This window comes from Theobroma cacao, chromosome 5 (assembly GCF_053813885.1).
Source record: "Theobroma cacao isolate CCN51 chromosome 5, ASM5381388v1, whole genome shotgun sequence".
NCBI classification, from domain to species: Eukaryota; Viridiplantae; Streptophyta; class Magnoliopsida; order Malvales; family Malvaceae; genus Theobroma; species Theobroma cacao.
The window spans coordinates 10,001,615-10,017,500 of NC_142643.1; the positions used below are offsets into that span (position 1 = coordinate 10,001,615).

A 15,886-nucleotide genomic window follows, 5' to 3' on the forward strand; every position below is an offset into this window, starting at 1 on the left:
AAGCTAAGTTACAACTTTAACCTTTTACTAAGTTAGGGGTTTCACAACTAATCGATTCATCAATTTACTTTTTTGGCTTAAAGTTAGGTGGACCAATGAGATCTTTTGTCAAATGGATTATAGACTATGTCATGTCTTATAAAATTTAACCCAATCCATTTAATAAACGTGCTAGGTTTGTCATGTTGCACATTTAATAAATGTATCCATATTCGTATTTTGGATCCTAACACGTTTAATTAATTGTGTCATGTTCATATTTACCTAAATAACTTTTAATACCCTATGTTTACATTACATGGTATGTTAAGACACAAGAATCTTGTTTGTCTTGTTCGTGATTTTGTTTGATTCTATTTCATTTTAATTCCATCTTGTTCATGGTCTGTTTTGCTTTTTGATGGACTTTTTTTTTTTTTTACTTTATTTTTAAGAGTTCAACAAAGAATAAAAAGATAAAAATATATAAAAAAAATTAAACTCCTCATCTCCCGTATTAATGGCTGCACAAAGTAGTCATTTCTATTAATAGCTTGACCACAAATCAATGTGGCTAAGCTAAAATTAAAAGAAAGGTTCAGTTTTCAATCCTTGAACTCTGCTTTGTTCCAATCTTGTGTTGTATGAGCAATTGCTTCCAGATTAATAAGTTTATTTTAAATCAATTTTTGTTTATCATAATTCTCAATTATAATTATTAAGAAAAAAATAATTAATTGTTGTTTATTGTTGGATAATGATTGGATGGTTTTAATTATATATGCTGGATGCATTTATTATTTAGCATGATAACCTTTATCTATGTATATATTTTTAGTTATTTTATTATTTAACATATAATATTTTTAATATTAAAAATTAGTCTTTAGATGTCTTTCATAATTAATGAATATTGATATTTTTATGTTGTCATGATAAAAATTTTGGAGTAAATTTTTTATGCTGACTAATGGTAGAAAATATTTTTCATAAGATAATCCAAATAATAGAAAATATTTTTGGTTATTCATCGAAACAATAAAAAATATTAGATTTTCTAATAAAATATTTTTTACAAAAGATTTTTCTTCAACAAGCTATTCTCTGGTTACTAAATGGAGTCCTAAACTAACATATTTTGTCTCTCTTTTGAATTACGATCATTTTTCACCATCGCAAAATGTGGCATAGAATAATGTTCGTCGAGCATGGATAATATGCCATTATTTTATAAGACTGATCGATTGATCAATGTACCTTTTTGTCTTAGAGTTAGGTGGACAAATGAGATCTTTTGTCAAATTTGACTATTAATTAAATTCCATCAGAAGCAAAGCTGACATGCTTCTCTAGCTTATGAACATGGTAGTATTTCATCACTCTAAAACGTGGGCAATAATAATGTTCGTCGTGGATAATTCACACTTGTCTTTTACGATTGATTGATTAGTTAATATACCTTTTTGTCATGAATTAGGGTGTCAATTTGATCATTAGATTACATCCCAATGACAACTAACATGTTTATGTCTCTTTCTCATGTGATAATTTTCTGCTATCACGATCATCTAGGATAATGCGATCTTCTCTTAAACAGAAGATTAATTGATTAATTGATTGGCATATTGTTTTATGCTTTTTTGTTCATTTTTTTGTTCATGAATAATGAAGGTGAATAAATGAAATTTTCTATCAAATTTTATTATTAAAATACATTTGAATAAAAACTAACACACCAGGAATGAAACAGAAGTTTTAAGGTTAATGATTAGCACAAATTCAAATCATTTAAGAATACAATTGTCTTCAATATTAGTCCAGAAAAATTACAGCAGAAAGCATTGAATAATGATTAGTTATTTTACCATACTAAGCAACAAATTAAATTCTCTTCCCAACCATCAGTTATATTAGAATTTTCTCTTAATATCCAACTTAGTTATATTAGATAACCTCGTTTACCAACTCAGCCCTTCAATGATTTGTTCCATCTCTCTCACTATATAAAGACCTCATTGGCTACCAATCAGGCAACCCAATTCTCTTCTTTATCCCTTGTTAGAGATAGATAATTCAATAATAAGAGAGACTGCCATTTGCCAAGCAATAACCATGGCAAGAAAGAAGGTGAAGCTTGCATGGATAGTGAATGACAGTGCCAGAAAAGCCAGTCTCAAGAAAAGGAGGTTAGGCTTGTTGAAGAAAGTGAATGAGCTGACCACTCTATGCGGTGTCAATGCTTGTGTCATCATCTGTAGCCCGGACGAAACGGAGCCGGTGGTGTGGCCGTCACAGGACGTGGTGCAACAACAGCTTGTACGTTTCCAAAGCATGCCCGAGTTGGAGCGGCAGAAGAAAATGATGAACCAAGAAACCTACCTCAGAGAAAAGGTTACGAAGGAACAAGAACAACTGACGAAGTGCCAAAGGAGGAACAAGGAAATTCAGATGACCCATTTCATGCATCAAATCAATCAAGGCAAGGGACTTAATGAACTTAACCTCAGTGAACTGCTGGGGCTGACTTGGTTTGTGGAAGAGAAAATCAAGGAGATCAGAAAACGGATTGAGTTTTTCCAACAAGTTTCTTTTGCACCTGCAGGCGCCCCTCATCATCCACATCTTCCTTTTCCTCCCCAGGGCCCTGCAGTAAATGAAACGGCCCGAATTGGCAGTGGCAGCGCCTGCCATGGTGGAGATGGGAGGACTTCCACCGAGCCCTTGTTGTGGGACCAATGGTTCATCGATATGATGAACCAGAATGAACTCAAATCTGCTGGCAGCAGTAGCATAAGGAGTGACATGGGCTTACCATATCACCCACTTGCTGGGATTGCTGCAGATGATCCGGGGCTACCAAGACACTCATTTGCTGCCGGCTCCAGTGGTTCAGCTTACATGGGGCTGCCGCATATGAGTTCTAGACATCAGGGTGCAGGTGCAATTGACATGGGGCTGTCTTGTGGGAGGAGCGTCAGTGGCAGCAGTTTTGGCCCTTTCAGGATTGATACAGGTCTGGGACTGCATCCTTCCGGTGGAGAGGTAGGAAGTAGTTCTGCCAGGAGTAAGTTAGGGCTACCGCCTCTACGGCGTTTTGAAGGCAGCAGCAGTGGCGTTGGCAGCGATAACGGACTGCCATTTGATGGGAAAACCTGGCCAAACAACTTCTCTCCCTGAATTTAATTTGCTTAGTTGTTCAGTTGCGTGTGTATGGGAAGTCATATTCGTGAATGTATATGAGTAGGACCTAAATTAGTTTCCCTATTTTCTTTTGTTATTCATTTATTGGCCAGGTCGTTGTTTTGTTATTTAGTTTAAGTTAATAATGATTTAATAAACATATTATTGGCCTGTCTTTGTTATATGGGTTTATATTTAATGCACTGACATTTATAATCTCTATTCTCCATTAGGCCAACTAAATTGTCACCTCATTAAAAAAGCAAAATTAAAACTTTTAGAAATTTAAAAATAAATATTGATACTTTTAAAAATTTTAATTACATAAAAAAAATAAATTTCTCACGTATCTCTCCTTCTCCTCTTCTTCCTTTACTTTTCTTCTTTCATACACGATCTTATAATGGTTTATGGTTGTGTTGTTGGTGGAAATTGTCAAGTGAATGCAGATCTTATATTTTTAGAAACTTGAAGGATCAATTCATTTCATTTTCTTCTTAACAACATATTTGTAGTGGTCTTCGAGGATGATGATTCCATCGTTGGTATACTTTTTTACCGCTGAGATAACATTGAATTTGAAACAGATGGAGATCTGTTTAACTAAATTCTTTTGAAGACTAAACCATAGTATAAATAAAAGCAGTTGTTTTTTTTTTTTTCCTTCATCACAATTGTTTCAATTCGATGGGCTCCTAAAAATTAATCTTTTTAACATTGTACAAGATACGCAAATTCCACTTCAACAAACCATGCTATGCTTCTTAACAACCCACTTTTCTCAATCTTACATATATGCAAATCCTTGCCCCAAAAGCAAATTCAAACCAAACGAGGCTTAATGTCGATTGGTTCTTTTCCAACCACCTTATCACCTTCTGTGCCTTGTCGAACACAAAAACCTTGCCCATTCCATGCTAGTGGGAGTTAGAGTTGGCGTATAAGGTGTTTCCAGCAACAGCACAACCATAAATCATTATGAGGAAGAGAGACTTGAGAGAGAAATAAGATTGATTTTGCTTTTTATGTAATTAAATTTTTTAAATATTAATATTTATTTAAAGTTAAAACTCCTTTTTCAATCAATCTTTACCATCCATTCAGAGTTATGATATATCATACAAGCTCCATAATTATCAAAATTATAAATAAAGAATAAACAATTTAATTTTTTAATTATAATTTAGAGTCCATGACAACATATGACTTCTTGTTAAATAATAACTCTATTTTATTATTATCCATCTTTATTTAAAAAGAATTAATAATAAAATAAAAGAGTGGAGTCTTCATTTTATCAATATGGATGTCTATATTCACTCATGCAAGAGTTCTCCAAAATTATCTTAAGACAACACATATATCTTTGTCTAAATTAAGACAACTCTTATTTTTAATTAAGACAACATATGTACCTTGTCTAAATTAAGACAACTCTTGGCTTAACAAAGACAACATGTTTTCTTGTCTAAATTAAGACAACTCTTGTAATAATGAAGACAACATATAAATTCTTGTCTAAATTAACACAACTTTCGTCTTACAACATATAAAGCTACCATTTTGTACATTAATTTAAGCAATTAAAAATACATGCATTCTATGTTAAAACAAGTTGAATTCTATGAAGCTAAGCAAGGAATCAATTTGGACATAGATATTTCAAGCGCCAATAAACTTAGAATTATTCTTAATCTCATTTAAGATAATTCAAATTTATTAACTAAGAAATCACTTTACCATAGATTTATGGTTACACTCTTGGATTACCTACATTTACAAGAAATAATCCAATATTTAATATTTAATATTAGTTCTCCAATTGCAGACCTTATATCATGAACCCTCTTAACCATCTAATAACAAAAGGTGAAATTACTATTTTACCTTCTATGTCAAATTTTATCCCCTAGTCTCACATTTTATCCAATTGGTGATCCAATACTCTAGATTTTATCTTTTGAGTATCTAGATATGATGAGTAACTAATTCATCAGTCATTGAGCTCAAATTAATCACCAATCTTTTTGAAATCACTAAGAGTGATGTTAGTGATATGAACTCCATATTTTGGATATATGTTCCCTGATGCTCACCTCAAGTATAATCACAACATACAGAGTCTAGATCAATGTAATATGAGGATCATGCCCATTGCATATCAAAGATTATAGGGAGATAAACACGAGTCCACTATCTCTTAGGATTTAGATTCTACCATAAGCGAAAGAATAAGTGTGATATCAAGTTTTATGTAATGGTAAAACTTAAACTTGATTCTCACTCAATTCCAGTTCACATTATAGTGTCATTACTCGAAGTCAACTATTTCGATGATTTGAGACTCATTATTCCCTTAAAGTGAAACGCATTCCTTACATTGGAAGTAACTTAAACGCTACAGCCTTAACATAATAAAGTGACCAGCTTTATTATATGGTTGTGAAAAATTTTAGATTTAATTAAAGACATGTCTTTTATGTATGACTTTTCACACAAATGTATTTTAGTATCTCAATAGAATCATGGTACCTTTATAACTAGAAAATAAATGCTTACTTAAAACAAACCCTTTGTCTTATTATCAAAATGTTCTTTCATTATAAATAGAATAAATGGAAATGAACATGAGAATATACTTGCTTCCCAAGGCTTCATATTTTGAAATTCCTAACAAGTGTTGTATAGTTTACTAAAGGAGTAGAGACATTAGGTAACAACTATAGAGGAGGCTAGGAACTTGAACACCTTTAAATTAGATGAACTTGTAGGTTCACTCCTTACATATAATATGTCTCTCAAACATGAAAGTGAGAAAGAAAAAGACTGAAAGAGAAAGACAAAGACAAAAGAATGGGTGTTGCTCTTAAAGCTACTTTAGAATATGAGGAGAAAAGTATATAGAGTGATGAAGAAGAAAATTATGAAGAATTTGCCTTGTTAACTACAAGGTTTTATAAATTTTTGAGAAACAACGAAGGTGGAATGTGAAATCCCAATTTTTCATATTATGGAATTTAGTGAAAACTTGAATTTTGATAAATTATACATTAGTGATGATTATCTATGAGAATTCCTTATCATTTGATGTAATTGCTCCAATATTATTGTGTTATATTCATGGATGAATGATGGTTGAAGGAATGATTGAAAAAAACAGCCAAAAGAACGTATTTTAGCAAGTTTGAACTTGGACGATCAACTCCTAATAGTTACAAGTTAATCGTATGGCAAAAAGCATGAGACTTTTGAAGAATTGAAAAGCCCCAGTCGATCCTAAGGCAATTTGGATGAAAAATTACAAGATTTAAGAAGCCTTAATCAATCCTAGTGCCTTTTCATAGAAAAATATAAAAAAGTATTATTGTGTTATATTCATGGATGAATAATAGTTGAAAGAATGATGGACAAAAGAAGCCAAAAGAATGTATTTTAGCAAGGTTGAACTTAGAGGATCGACTCCTAATAGTTACAAGTTAATCCTTTGGCAAAAAATAGGAGACTTTTGAAAAATTGAAAAGCCCCAATCAATCTTAAGGCAAATTGGATGAAAAATTACAAGATTTAAGAAGCCTTAGTCAATCCTAGTGCCTTTTCATAGAAAAATATAAAAAATGTTAACTTGAGCCCTAATTTTCATTTCTCATTTTCTCAGCTTCCAACTTGTCCCTAAAAACTACCAAACCCTCTTTCAACCTTTCAAAACCCCATTGGACAAAGATTCAACCTTCCAAACTCAAATCTAAGGTAAGATTTGGCATTTTTTTTTGTTTTGATCATAATGTTTCAACCTAACTCAAAGGTTTTCTAAATTTTAGCTCATTTACTCCGTATTTGAGCTAGGATTTTGGGGTGTTTGTTCTTCAATAAGATTGTGGAGGTAAGAATGATTAAGGTTTCATTATATATGATTTGGGTGTGAAGTATTATGGGTTATTGGCTTGAAATGAAAATATGGGTTTAATCGGTTAGTTTCGAATAAATGGGTTTGATAGAAAAAATAGGGATTTATGATAAAATTGTTGTGATAGGTGATTGCTAGAGCTTAAGATTATAGACAAGCAAGATTTTGGTGACACCAAGCTTAGGAAAAGAATACGCTTTTTGTCAAGGGGAGTGGGTACACTACTTTAAGTATTTTATTTAATCAAGTTGAGCATGGTTTATCGATGAAATTGCCTTACATGATTTTAATGCTAGATTGTTTTGATAAACCAAAATGTGTAAGAATAAATGTATTCAAGAAAGTTTTCAATCTACTATGTAGTAAGTATCTCTACTATGTACTAGTTTTCAATAAAGGGGAACAAGCCTTTTCAAATATTTTCACATAAATACTCTTTGATTAGATGTATGTTGCACGATTGGTGCATGGCTTACTAGAAGCCTAGGTAGATTAATGTATTACCACCCAATATGATGTGATTGTGGAATATTAGAGAAACGACCAAGGCAAATGTGCTAGTGTGGATGATTAGAGTTGCCTACGTGTAATGTGGAAGTGGTTGCTATAATGCCCACTAGAATGGATTATGAAAATGGATGAGTAAGTCTCCAATATTTGAGAATATATGTGGATGTAATGATAACCATTATTAAATCCGATAGATGAATGTCATGATGTGATGGATGACACTTGGTTTTATTTGAATATTGTATGAATTCTCATTGTGTTATAAATTGACTTTAGCCCACTATGGGGGTAAGAATACCACTTGGTTTTAGCTCATCGTGAGGGTAAGAATCCCACTTGAATAAATCCTGATGTGGGGTAAGAATACCACAAGGTTGACTTGGGTGAATATACCTATATTCCTTTTATCTTTTGTCAATGGTATTGTGAAACCTTACTTTTTACATAAAGGCAAAACGATAATTTAACCTGATGGTATAACAGAAATTTCCATGATAAGTCTTTTATCCTCTATTATACCTGATTTCGTTTCTTGATTATAATCTTTTCCATGTTTTCTATCCTTCGTGACCATGCAAACTTGTTTGCCCATCAGCTTTGAAAGTAGAAATTTTTCTTAAGTTTGGAAAGGGTAAAAGTATGTGATTTTTATAAAAACATTTAATTGGAATAAAAATTAGCGGTAATGGTTCCCTTGACTTTGAAATGGAATAAAATGATTTTTCTATAATTTTATAAGTATTTACAATGGTCAATGAGAGCCGTAAATTTAATTTCAGATGAACTTTTTCGATTTTGTTCATGGAACTAAATTTTAGATTTTCATTCCTTTGGAATTTGATTTTTTAGATATTTTTATTAAATCCAAATGATGGAACGTTTGCTTTTTTACATTAATATCTTAATAAAATGGAGAGTAAAAAGGGAAAAAAATAAAATGACATTTAATTAAATGGCATTCAAGGTAAATAAGCTTATGACTTGTTAAGAGCTATAATGGACACCCAAAGTACATTCTGGAAAAAATGTATAGATAAAAGTTCATAATGTATCAGTAGATTCAATCCAAAACCAAATGTATGAAAAAATTTGCAAATGTATCGACACATTTTACATAAATTCGAAAAAATAAGGGTATTCCAGACTTTTTTTTCAATAAAACATACCCTAAAAGCCCCTAAAACCCCTCAGCCACCTTCATGCATCCTTATCATAACTTTTTCTGTCATGACCCAGAACTCCCATTGAGCCCGTGACAACCGTCGCGATGTCTCGATTGACATTCATTACCTAGAATGCCAACCGAAACCTCGCAAGGCTTTCGCATTAGTTTTACTTCTCCCTTGTGAGCAACAGTTATTAAATATCATGTTTTAAAGAAATATAGACCAATTTCAAATCAAAAATCACAAAAGTAATTTCTACTACACATGGGTATTTTGGTCATTTTACCAAAAATTTTTGAACCTTGGCAAAAATATGATATACGAGTAATAAGCATCCATTTCATGTCTAAAAATAAGTTTCGTTGTCTAATTCATCAATTTAAATTGAAATTATAGCTATTCAAATTAAATAAAAATATCAAATAAAATATTCTATTTTTTTATAAAATAATATTTATAGAACTCTGCGTAAATCATTTTTGTAGCATAAAAGCAAAATAAATTCATACATACAGTGGAACACGCAGCTAGGTATACAAAATATTCTACAATAACATGTTGGCCCCCAAAATAAACGTATATGTACAAGACTATATACCTGCAATTTCTAAGGGTGCAAACACAAAAACAAACCCTTGACATAATCAGTGGTATACAGACTGCCCTGAGCCTGAAATGAGTGAAAAGAAGGGGTGAGTTTTTATAAACCCAGTGAGTAAGCAAATTTCATCTAAAACATCTAAAGCCGAGTAAATGGAGACAATTTAAAATATCTCATCATAATATGATTCATAACATCAAATCTCATTTCATTTCATAAAAATCAACAAGGCTTATGATTCTCGTAAAAACTTGGCTCGTGCCAAAACTTGCACTCGGTGACACCTTGCGCTGAGCATCCAACCGAGTCCGCCAAGGTTGTTAAAATAACATATGAGTATAAAACTCATTTTTTTACATTTAAAAGCACAGCCATTCCTTGGCATTGACTGAGTTTCACCCTCACGTGGTGGTTCGACGTGAGGTGAACTCTAACTTTACCTTAGAAGATACCCTCCGTGCCTCTCGTACCAAGGTAAAATATAATCGGATTTATCGTGCCCCTCTAATAGGCTGGTCCACGGAAACTCGCCCACTGCAGTGAGCTAATCAAATAACCCACCAATTCAATAAAATTTCCACAGCATGACATGGAAAATATAATATTGCCGGCCTGCCAAGGCAAAGCAAAACAGTTCATATATTCCACACAAACACAAATCCAGCCATGCTTGCAATCACATTGTCATAAGCCATCTATTCAAACCATATGTCAAAACATATATATAACACAATTATACAGTCTTCACTTACTCAATTTCCAAAACCAGTATTCAATTTCAAAACAAGTTATAAATCTCATTTCGTTTAATCAACACTTCAATTATAAAACATAATAGTTTACAATTTAAATTCATTTTTCTTTAAAACATAAAAACGAGTATAAACTACTTTAGATAGTTAAGATGAAAGTCTGATTACTCACAATAGCAGGAGTTTGGAGTACTCCTATTCTTGATCCTCGGGCACAATATCTTTACCCTTATAAAAGGGCTCACCACTTATACATAATACACGACACGTAATTCAATATATTTGTGCCAAACTGTTATAAAACTATTTCAGGCTCTATATGAATGCATGACATTGAATGAGAATTGTTCAGATAGTCACTTAAAAAAGGTGTTCTACGTGGGTTCAATTATGATCGGACTGAATTGGCATTTGACCTAACTCATACTATGCCTTGTTTAATTAGCCAAAACATCCAATTCAACTCCAAATATATTCATTACACTCCCAATAATCTAATACACCAAAGTATTGCAATGAACTTGATTTTTGACTAACTTCACCATTTTTTTAAATTCATTCCGATTCCGAACTAACATACTAATCAATGTCTACACATTCTCGTAAATCCATATATATATATCATTAGGAATCAAATCCAAGTCCATTTACTATGATTTTCTCATTTTCCATCAAGCCATTTTCTAGAGGAACTATATTTTTTAATAACAGGTTTCGATATCCAACACCATAATTTATCAATTCCTAGCTAAATAACATGACATACAACCAAATCCATCATCAACATGCCTTATAGAAAATTTGGCCAAATGAGGGTGGTTGAAGAATGTCACGACCCGATACTCCCCTCGAGCCTGTGACAACCGTCGCGGTGTCCCGATCGACACTCATTACCCGGAATGTCAACCGAAACCCCGTAAGGCTTTAATATCAGTTTCTCATTTCCCCTATGAGTAACCATTGCCAAATATCATGGTCTAAAAGATTTTAAGGTATTTCCAACTTAAATCAATAAAAAAATTATTTCTATCTCATAGGGGCATTTTGGTCATTTTTCTTCAAAAATTTCAAAACCAGCTAAAAATGTAGTATGCGAGTATAAAACACATAATTCATAATCAAAAATAAGTTTAAACGTCTAAAATCTTTATTTAAAATGAAATTATGACTATTTGAATATAATAAAAATATTCAATAAAATATTCTATTTTCTTATAAAACAATATTTATAGAGTTACCGATAAATAATTTTTATAGCGTAAAAGCTAAATAAATTCATACATACTGTGATACAGATAACCAAAGTATAAAATTTAATTTACAGTGACACGTGGGCCCACGAAAGACCAAAAGTATCAAAAGCGGTAAACCTACAGTTTTTGAGGATGCAAGTCCAACTATAGCCCTCAACAAAGTGAGCTATCTACCGACTATCCTGAGCCTAAAATGGGTGAAAATGAGGGTGGTGAGATTATATAATCCCAGTGAGTAAACAAATACCATCTAGAATATCTAAAACTGAGTAAATGGAGACAGATAAAATAGATTAGCATAAAAATGATTCACAACATTTCGAACTCATGTTAATAAGATAAAATAGATTCATTTCACCCAAATAAACAACGAGGCTTATGATTTCCTGAAAACTTTGGCTCGTGCCAAAATCATTATCATACTCAGTTATTAGGGATACCTTGGCTGAGGGCTATCCCAACCGAGTCCGCCAAGGCTGTTAAAAAGTCATGTACGCATAAATCATGTTTTTATTTTGAAAACATAGCTGTTCATTGGAGTTGGCTGAGTTCACTCTCACGTGGTGGTTTAGCGTGAAGTGAAATCTAAAGTGTTAACCTCAGGAGTTATCCATCCGCGCCTCTCATACTGAGGTAAGAATATAATAAAGTTACCGTGCCCCTCTAATAAGCTGGTCCACGGAACCTGTCCACTGCAGCAACCAATTTATAACCCACCAATTCAATAAAATTCAACAGCATGACATGGTAATTATTTTATTTTACAACCTCTCAAGGCAAATCAATAGTTCATACATTTTCAGCACATTTACCAAATCTAGCCACTCATGCCCACATTATCATAAGCCATTCAATTCAAACTATAATTTACAACACAACAATTAGTCTCCAATTACTCCATTTTCCAAAACCATCATTCAATTTCAAGACAATTTTATAAAATCATTTCATTCAATCACATTTTTCTTTTGAAACATAAAGATTTACCATTTAAACTCATTTTCCATAAAATCACAAAAACGAATTGAAATTCACTTAAGATAATCAACATGATGATAAGGTTACTCACTGTATCAAGAGTTTGAATTTTAGAGTACTCCGACTATTGATCCTCGGGTGCAATTTTTTTACCCTTTTTCGGAAGATTCACCACCTAGACATAATGCAAAATCAAGCAATTTACCACATTGGTGCTAAACCGTTATAAAACTAATCTAAACTCTATATGAATGCATGATATGGAACGCGAATTGTTCTTATTATCGTCTACATGCGGTGTTGGCCTAACTCGATCTATCACCCGATTAATTGGCCAATATGTCCAATTCAACTCCAAATAATTTCATTTCTCTCCCAATACTTCAAGTCACCAAACACAAGTTAAATAACATAAAATTTAGCAAAACCATCCTCACATTTCTTTTAGAGAATTTCAGCCATGGTGAGTGCATCAACACTATGATTTTCCCTACTTGATTTTCTCACCATAATTCATCATTTCTTAACCAATTCACTTGAAATAAAATCAAATCCACCATCAACACTCTACAAGGAAGATTCGGCCAACGATGAACTCATGAGGAATATGTGAATTTCAAGCTTAATTCTTACACTTAACACCATAAACAACTAAAAACATCCATATATCTTAAAAATCTATATAAATCATCATCAAATTCTCTCTCCTAGGGTTTGATCAGCACACTATCCTTCATGATATCTTGTGATTCAACCATGGAAAATGCAAAATAATGCATAGGAAAGATAGATCACAAGCTAGAGTTAAGAAATTTCACCTTTGACGGCTTGATTACTTGAAATCCACCAATTTTCTCTGGAATTTTCACTCTAGGGTATTTGTTCTTCTTTTCTTCCTTTGTTCTTGCTATGGTCGGCCATAAGAATGAATGTGGAAGAGTTCAAATTGGCTTTATAAAGGAAAATATTAAATGGACAAAAATTTGCCATGTGTCACCATTCTATTAGTCCAGGTGTCATACTTACCCATTAAGCAATCTCTCTCCACCATATAAATTTCCTCAATTATCCATGATAATATTGGGTAAAATTCATGTGCTGGACAAGTGTTGGGTGGTGTAAAATTACAATTTTACCCCTGGGGTCGTAAAATGACTATTTTGCCCTAATGCTCGAAAAATGCTGGAATTAAAATTTTTCACTTATCAAACTCAAATTATATTCTAAATGATCAATCTTAGTCAAAAATTTCATCCAACACTCACATATCAACCTCGGATAGCAAAATGACCATTTTGCCCCTAGGTCATGAAAATTAAAATTTGACTCCAAATCGGCCTCGAACTCCGAATCGCCATTTTAAGTCATTTTGGGGTTTTAAAATTCTCAATTTCATCTTAAAATCTCTATTTGGACTAGTTCGAGGCTTAATTCAACTTAATTGTACCATTTGGTACAATACCGTCCTTTAACGATTTTCGAGGTACCCAAGTAAGCAAACATACATTCTTATGTAGGAATGGCATAATAAACATATTGTAGAGTCGGGCTTGACAACACTATCCCCTTTAAAATAAAATTTTGACCTCAAAATTTCATTTACTGAACTTAGAGAAAAGGTGAGGGTATTATTTTCTCATATAATGCTCAAGTTCTTATGTCCTCCCCTTTATAGGGAATTTCGATTTGTTCACCTCATTTACCTCCAATTCAACTCGAGTACTTCACTTATGTCTATTATTATCCTTTAAAATCATATCAACAGTAACCTTTACAATTATGATCTCTTATATCGAGACACTAAACATGCTTCTATTACTATCATTAAACTTGAACCATAACTCTATCTCAATCATACCAATTTCGATCGCATTTTATACTTATTTGGGTATACCAATCACTATCTTATTACTTCATTCCATATCAAATTTCTCGACTTTCATTCATTCATCCTATCCTCATACACTATTATGTAGTTTACGGCATCATTAACATGCCATACTCATTCTTGTACATATCCTCAGCGTTAGGGAAGATTAATGACTTAAATTATTTTCACATACTTCATGTTTACCTTGCATTTAGGAAATTTCAATCTTCTTAATCTTATTAATCCATCTCATATGGCTTAATCGCACTATAGATTACATTCCCTTAACTATTTTTCCAAAATTCCTTAAGTTACCATAAATCGACTTCTGATAAGATTCTTGATCGTTACATTACCTATACACTCATCAAATATATTGAGTTCAAATCTCGAACCACTAAAACCATTCTTCATTTTAGTTGGGTACATCACTAACTCCACACACACGTATACACACACATTCAAATGTCCATATTCCTTATTAAGTATACGGGTCTCTGTTTTCAAATGCCTTTAGACTAATTTCTCTTTGTTCATTCCCATCCATAACCAAGATTCAATAGAATAATCTTCATAATTCATACAAATTCTCATCATGCCTGTGCATAGTTCCACATCATTTACATACTTATACTTTTTTCTTATCATTTCCAATTTTATGCTTAAGTTTTTTTGTACTATATATCATTGCATCATAATGTCATCTCCATTGAATTATAATCTATTATACGTGTATGCTTTATAATCCCATTGATGCCTCAAAGATTTATCTTAACTTGATCATTGCATCTTATGCAATACCACAATTCCTAAGAGTCATCCTTTTTCCTCGATTATCTTTCATGCCTCTACATTATCTTGTATCCTTCTTGCATTCCGATATTGATTTGTCACTTAAAACTCAGACTCATTTGAATCATGTTGCCCCAAGCATTTTTGAATTCCAATTTCCATAATATATTAGGAAAATTTCATTATCCGACTTCATTATCAAGGTCAACTTCTATCATCCTTTGTTCCACTATTTCATACGAACATAACATCATTCTCCCTTAGCCAATTTATAAATTGCACTTGAAATTGCAAAACTTGAAACTAGATTCTCCTCAAGTACTTTTCAATATTAATACTAATATCACTCTCAGCTTACAACTTTCTTTTTATAACCACATAACTTAGTGCTTGCTTTCATGAGATCCATGGCAGAACTTCTCTTGAGTATTTCCTTGGGGATATCTATCTTAAACTTATGTCTCACAGCAGGTGATCACTTAACTCGTGACTTAGCCGTTTGTGTGGCATCCCCTTCGAGGCCCACTCCAAGGTATTGTTATGTCTAGATCCCCATCACTTGACTTACTTGGAACCCCGCGCCTAAAGGCAGCACGACAGGCCCTGCAAGACCTTCTCGCCAAGTTTTGAACCCTAGACCTTTTACTCCCCCCCAAAGGGAACTCCTTTAACCATTTCAGCTTTAACTCATTCATATCGATACCTTCCAAAACCTTAAAACTCCAGTTAACAAACTTAGAATCAAGTTCAATGACTTTAAGTCAACTCGTAAGTTCAACTTCACATCTGTCTCATTTTATTCATGCGTCCTAGACATAAAGTGTTCTTAGCACCGCGACACGGTGGCTGTTGGAGTTTACTTAATCAATGTTATTCATCTATATTTAAGATTACTACACTA

The 15,886-nt window shown here is 32.7% G+C and overlaps 1 protein-coding gene across 1 annotated transcript; it reads left to right on the forward strand.

Annotated features, from left to right (window-relative positions):
• Positions 1 to 1,876: 1,876 nt before the first annotated feature.
• LOC18598428 (uncharacterized) lies at positions 1,877 to 3,188 on the forward strand. Its single transcript, XM_007027946.3, has one exon. The coding sequence runs from the start codon at positions 2,092 to 2,094 to the stop codon at positions 3,154 to 3,156; it is 1,065 nt and encodes a 354-aa protein (XP_007028008.3). The 5' UTR covers positions 1,877 to 2,091; the 3' UTR covers positions 3,157 to 3,188.
• Positions 3,189 to 15,886: the final 12,698 nt, after the last annotated feature.

What these genes read in the sequence shown, in the direction of transcription:
- LOC18598428 (XM_007027946.3), top strand. Translation starts at nt 2,092, where the DNA reads ATGGCAAGAAAGAAGGTGAAGCTTGCATGGATAGTGAATGACAGTGCC.